At 38.5% G+C, this 7,091-nt stretch overlaps 1 protein-coding gene across 1 annotated transcript in view; it reads right to left on the minus strand.

The window, feature by feature from the left end:
* Nucleotides 1-7,091, minus strand: part of IPO11 (importin 11) — a 69,903-nt gene that overhangs the window by 3,204 nt on the left and 59,608 nt on the right. The window contains 1 exon segment of the mRNA XM_009083871.1: nucleotides 2,533-2,625. Coding sequence (XP_009082119.1) covers nucleotides 2,533-2,625 — 93 coding nt within the window.

Below are 7,091 nucleotides of genomic sequence, written 5' to 3' on the forward strand. Positions count from 1 at the left end.
AGGTCACTGCTATTGGTTCCTACAGTAAAATCTGCAAGACTCTGAACAATAGTGTTTTAGTTGGACAGAAATGAGTTAGTTTCTGCAGTCATTTACTTGAAGAGCTTTTTCCAGGTAGGTAAAGCAAAGGTTTGAAGCTTATTTTTTGTTTTGCTTCACCCTCAGCTCGTAGCTCCCATGTACACAACAGCCATATTTTAAGTGTTACTTTTGTAGTAAGTATAAAAACAGAAAATATGGAGAAAAATAGTTTAAATGTCACAGGTTTTTCTGTCTCTTGCAACACTTTGAATGGACTTTCTACAGTGATGAAAGCTATCCTGGAGCAAACTTGTCTTCCATTCAACTTTACATTCTCCATGTTGAAAGAACACATGAATATTCCACTTTAACAAATTTTTCCTAGCAAATCTGCTTTAAAAACCAAAATGATTCAAAAATCACTCGGGTGATGACAACTTGCCACAAGGTATTAGGTATATTTAAGACAGGAAGGACACATAATTCACATACTACAAAGCACCAAGACAGAAGCACATTACTGCTCCTCTTCAGCCCTGTACTACTGTGCATTTTTAACAGCTGCTTTCCACCAGCAGATGAAACGTTCCTTCAGCTAAGATGAACAACTTATTTTAAAGTTACTAAAATGAAAAAAAGTTTTGATTTCATATGATTTCTGTATGGTTTTATATGAGAATTTTCAGGCTTGCTCTTTGTGTATTCGATTTTCCATTAACATATGTTTAGAGCTGTATGAAACACTTGCTAAACAGCATGGCAGTCAGGGTCAAAGGCTCACATAGAAGTCATTTCCAACAAGGGGATTAGTTATTTCAAGATAATATCTCAATACAGCAAATTGCATGTCTCCTCTCATCACAGACAGCTTCTTGAAACTCAGTTGAGTAAATAAAAAGGTGACAAAAATGTCAATTACCAAACCACGCAAGATTAACTTTTTCAGACCTTGGTAAATTTCAGGTACCACAAAAAGCAATCCAAAACACAAGGAGAGGAGAGAATAATAGAAGAGATGATGATAAATTTAGGAGAAATGTGAGTATTGGTGAGACAAAACTAGAGCAATGGAATGCTTCCCTTCCCAGAAAACCTGAGGTCTGTAAAGCTTTCTTGTAAATAGCACTACAATGCAAAACAAAGCTGTGAACCCTGAATGTAATCCCTTTGTATTGTAACCCAAGGCACTGTGTAAAAAATTTCATAATCTGATTAAAATTCAGTCTAAAAAGTGGCATGATCTTTACATTTTCTAAAAATCTCACTGCTCTAACTACTGTCTTCAAACTTCCAGTTTAAATGTATTCATGGTCAGGTTAAGCCACTTAAGCCATCACTGTCATTGAACCTGTACAATTTTCCTGTGCATCTTTACCCCTTCCTCATCCTTTAGTGCTTGCAGTTCTATATTGCTTCAGCCTTGATTTTGCTATGCTAAACATGTACAATGTTTTACTTTCTGCACTATGGTAATTAGCTATTATGATAATCAGTGGAGCACACTTTGATTCTTCTGAAGCAGTTCACACTCAAATCATTCTTTTTCAACCTGCAGAGCCACAATAGTGTACATGATTTCAGATGAGTGATCTCTCTCTCTTTACTTTCAGATGGCGTCAAAATATATCACACAAATGTCAGATTCTTTCACAGAGCACATTCAGTAGCTGTCAACAGAAATATGTCCTTGGTTCAGACTGGCTATATTTTATAAAGTAAAAACAATGGCCAGAGTTTGGAAAAATAGTGACAAGTTCTACAAGCCTTCAGGCTTAAAGCATGAAGTGAACTAGGCCAAAGTCTTATTTATTTCTCTGTGAGGACTCTTCTCAACAAGTGCTGGCAAAGCAACCTGCTTAGAAATAGAAGTGACTCTGTAACATTGCCCCCAACAGTAAAACAAAACTTTTCCAGCTTTGATGGACTACCATCAGTAACCTGGGAGTCAGCAGGAGAGCAATGAGTGTGGTGCTGGGTGCCAGTGCCCTCTGAGCACCCGCAGCATCCACCTTCCTTCCACAAGCATTGTCTTGCTCCCAGCTCTGCAAACTGCCTTTTGAGGCATGTCCTGTAGCAGCAGATATGTTAAGTGGAACAGCTGAAGGGGGAGAACTGTCCTTGTGGGGCAGGTTTACAAGTTCTCCAGGCTGTGAAGTATTGTACAGAGGGTAGACTCATATGAGGCTCGTGTTGCAAAGAAACACTCCACCCTATCAACAGACAAACTGGCTGGATTGTAATTTTAGATATAACAGTCAAGTAAGCAAATGAACATTTTAAGACATCATTTAGTAGATAGCTTAATGAACAACATAAAATTATGCTGTCATTTTACACCCATTACAATCATTTTTTCTTAAGAGCAAAAATTTCCTGTCTTACTAAAGCATTCATTCTTGAGAAAATAGAACACTTATGAACATGCCTTAACTGCCTACAGTTTTCAAATCAAAACACATAAAACAGTACTGCTACTGTTAAACTCACAAAAAATGATATTTTTCCACTTACTCTTTGTATCCTGTTTCAGAATCTTCAGTCATAACATCATGCAGTCCTTCCACTGAAATGTTGATGATACCACAAAATTTATCTTGGACAACACTGGAAAAGAACAAAATTTATCTTGGGCAACATTGGAAAAGAACAGGAAAGTGACTTTGCTAAAGGAACTACACAGGAAATTTGCTCAGTAACTGTAAAGCACATTTACTAAGTGGTATTTTCCTTGCTTACTGCTTAGCTGAGCATGCTATGGAGGAACTGATTCAGTATTTATTTTTTTTTATTTACAAAAAGGCTTCAAATATGCAAGAAACATAATTAAATATAATAAAACTTCATGTACCACTGTTGAAAACCTAGAAACAATTGCAAATGGAATAAAAAAAAACATACATTAGCACAGGAGTCAAAAACGGAGTGGGAAAGGTATGCTCCTGCCAGCAGGGAAGTTGGAGTGCTGGCTTTATTCCCAACATATTTACACCTTTCTCTGCCATAGGTGCTCAGTGTAAAAGCCTGCAAACAAACCCTCGAGCAGTGGCAGCTTTTAAGGATGGTACGCTACTCTACTTACCTGTATTTCTTCACCCTCCTAGGCAGCTGACTCCCCAGAGAGGGTGAAAAACCCCTTGGACTTAGTTCTGCAGGAACATCACTTCCCTGATGATGTTCCCAGAGAAAGGCGGGGCAGGATTCCTCTGCTTAAACACAGGCACCTCCCGTCATTTGAAACACTAAGCTATGTGAGACAAATGCAAAGGGCTGGGAGGTATCACTTAAAAGACCTAAAGGGACTTAAAAAGAGATGAGCACCTTTACCTAGCAGGACCTGAAGGCCAGAACAGATACCCCCACGACACTCAAAATTACACTAAACATTTACAACTGCCCCTGCCTTGACAACTGATGTGCTTCCAGGGTAAGGGCACAGAAACATATCTCCTAGTTAACTGCTGCTTCTGTTTGATTTCCTGCTACTGTGGATCTAATGCCAGGGACGTGCTATTGTGGGGCCTTGGTGCTTGGGCTCCTGCTCTGTGAGCTGCAAAAGGGTAAAGACACACTGCAAGTGAAAAGATGCTCGTCTCAGGAAGACTGCAAAACATCCAGCTACATGCAGCAAAGAAACTGAAAGGGCCTAACTGGGGATGGTAAATTACGACCTTTGTCCTGGTACAGCCACTGACTGAAGCATTTTATTGCCCTCTGTTTGGAATTTTGGGCTTAGTTCTCCCCAAAACATGTTCCATTTATTTACAGGCACTGAATACTAAGTTCATATACCGTAGATTGATGGTAGCTGATCATTGTTTTAACACAGACAAATCTATTTCTTAATATTTTTTCATTTCCTTATTTGGGATGAAAACTGAAGACACAGATAAACTAAAGATCTTTGTAACATTAGTCTCTGCATTTCAAAAACTTCTTGTCAGACATACAACAAAATGTTACACGTACGACAAACAGACATAGGGATAGATGTTTTGGAAAAAAAGCTGCTTATCAAAATAGAATACTAAGCATACAAAATATTTACTTTATATTTGTTGTGATAAAATTATGATTCAACTCATAACAATTTTGTTTCTGAGGGATTATTTTTGTTGCCGTTTTTATTCAGCTGCTGTTGAATGCCAGGATCTGAACTGCGTGTTGTATAATCAAACTTGAAACTCCTGAATTCCACAACATGAAAACTAACACCATTTTCATTCAGCCTGACTGTCAGCTGTGTATTTTAAAAGGGACTTTCTCCCTTGCCGAAAGGATTCCCCATCGTGTTCAGAACTGAATCTCTGAGATTCTGCAGACAGCAAGCAAACAAACAGCCTACAGACCTCACAGCTCTGCTAAGAAAATGAATGCTGTCTGCTCACTGCATAATGAGCCCATGGAGACAGAGCAGGTTTCTTTAGCAAAGCAGAGGTTCCTACACAGTACACCTCCCATTAAAGCTCTTTTGCTTCATCCTTTTTTTGAAACACATCCCTATGAAAATGCTGCGATTAAAATTTTCCGACAGAAGAAAGGAAACAGCTGCCCTCAGATTCATGTCAATAAAGGACAAGGGGCATTCAACCAAGAACAAATGTGAACACTTTGCACCCTGAAGAAGTTAACTATGCCCTGTTCATACACACTATTTAATTAGTAATACAGGTTGCTGTCCATTACCTATATTACTTCTTCCTTTCAAGCTGCACGAATCATAGAATGGCTCGGGTTGGAAGAGACCTTAAAGATCATCTAGTTCCAACCCCCTGCCACAGACAGGGTCATCTTCCATTAGACCAGGTTGCTTTAAGCCCCATCCAGCCTGGTCTTGAACTCTTCCGGGGATGGCGCAGCCACAACTCCTCTGGGCAACCTGTTCCACTGCCTCACCACCCTAACAGTAATGAATTTGTTCCTAGCATCCAATCTAAACCTACTCTTTCAGTTTGAAACCATTCCTCCTTGTCCTATCACTACAGTTCCTGAGGAAGAATCCCTCTCCAGCTTCCCTGTAGCCCCTTCAGATGTTGAAAGGTTGCTATGAGGTCCATGTACAACCTTCTTTTCTCCAGGCTGAACAGCCCCAGCTTTCTCAGCCTCTCCTCACAGGGCTCCAGTCCTATTATCAGCTTTGTGGCCTCCTCTGGACTTGCTCCAACAGTTCCATGTCCTTCTTACACTGGAGGCACCAGAATCGTTTGCAGTGTTTCAGCTGGGGTCTCACAAGGCCAGAGTAGAGAGGGAGAATCACCTCCTCAATCTGCTGCCCAAGGTTCTGTTTTTGTCAACCATCATCCTCAAGTACTTCCCCTCGGGGCTAGTGTCAATCACTTCTCTGCCAAACCTGATGAAATTCCCCAGCTGCCACAGAAATTTTCATTGGGAGGGACAAGAAAGGTGTTTGAGGCAGTGAAGGCATAGCCTTTTAAACAGCTGCAGAGCTAATTATGGTCAATCTATTCAGCAAGATCACTTAATTATCCAACACGTAAATAAATACAGTAAATATAGTGCTCATTAACTCCATGCTTGCAGATTGATAGGAGGAGGACACATGGAGGCCCAGAGGAACTTGTGTTTTCAAGGATCTGTGAAATTTCCAGAAGAAATTGAGGATAATGGTTGAACACCCAAAACACTGTCCTTGGTAGTTAGCTCCAAAGCACCTAGAGAAATCATTGATTTCTTTACTTGGAAAGGATATTTTTACTTTACGGCATAAATTAGAAGTTATATTTTCCTTTTTTCTTCAGTGAAAGATTCATGGAAATTTCTCTGTTTTTGAGAAAAATAAAGCTAAAGAATGTAGAAGACCTCTCAAAAGGAGGTAATTTGCCTGTAACTTTCCGTGAAGATAATACCTTCCCTTTTCTCCCCCTTCTTCTTTTTTCCTTTAAATGGGACATGCAGTTTCTTCCTACCAAAGACTCACTGAAATGTCTGCCAAGTATGGGGTCATTAAACAATGCAACTATTTTTAGAATACGAGACACATGCTGGTGAAAAATCAAGATAGCCTAGACTAATGCTTTAAAAAAAGAAACCTCAATTAAAGTTCAATGGCAATTTAAAATGCATCAGGCCTTATTTTCATAGATGAGAAAGCAAGACGTGCAACCCAATGTAATACCTCTTTAAAGAGACCAAAATTAGGTTGCTTGTTTCCAGAAATACATTAAAAAACAATATGAGCAGATTCTTAAAAGACAGAGACACTGGGTTTAGATGAACTTTCAAAACAGAACAGCTAATACTGTCCACACTAAAATCTTACACCTGGAGGATGGCACCATTTAAGCAGTTCCTCCCTTAAATTGTATATAATCCAGATCAGCAATGAAACATAAAACAGCATCAAGTTATAACTGGCTGTATATCTACCCAGTTTTCCTAAATTATTGGGACAAAAGCTCATTTGTTATGTGGCAGAAATAAAAGGCACATGATTAGGATCGAGAACACTCCACAATCCAGTTTCAAAGATACAATTAACACATTGTTATTTTGTTACAGAAACATATTTTATGATGCCTGTTAATTCACCTTCCCTATAATGAAAACAAAATCCAGCCTTTAGGGCAGCTTCTACTTGAATAATCTCAAACCTTTTACTTCAAATTTGCATATTTTAGATAAAAGAATAAAAGCTCTGCAAAAGACAAAACAGACATCTGTTCTGAAACACATAGTATTCATATTTTCTCATTCTGTCCATAATTCCTAATACACTAAGCTATTCAACATTTTTATTATACTGAGGTTTTATGCAAAAATTCATAGTTTTGATTTTGATTATATAGATACTGTAGATAAAGCTTTATCATCAGTTTAGACCACATATAATGACAAATTTTTAGCAGTGCCTAAATAAAATGGACCAGTCTACTGTGCATCTCCCCCAGAAAAGGGAGAAAAAAAATCTATATGGAAGAACATACTTTTTTAGAGATTAAAAGAAAGAGAAAATATTTTCTGCTTTCCTACATTCACCAGGATGAAGCAATAAACAAGAAAAATTTGCTAGTGTGCAGGTTTGAGAAAGATTAATTAATTCTTTATCCTTATCT

This window comes from Acanthisitta chloris, unplaced genomic scaffold (genome assembly GCF_000695815.1).
Source record: "Acanthisitta chloris isolate BGI_N310 unplaced genomic scaffold, ASM69581v1 scaffold5481, whole genome shotgun sequence".
In the NCBI taxonomy this organism is placed as follows: Eukaryota; Metazoa; Chordata; class Aves; order Passeriformes; family Acanthisittidae; genus Acanthisitta; species Acanthisitta chloris.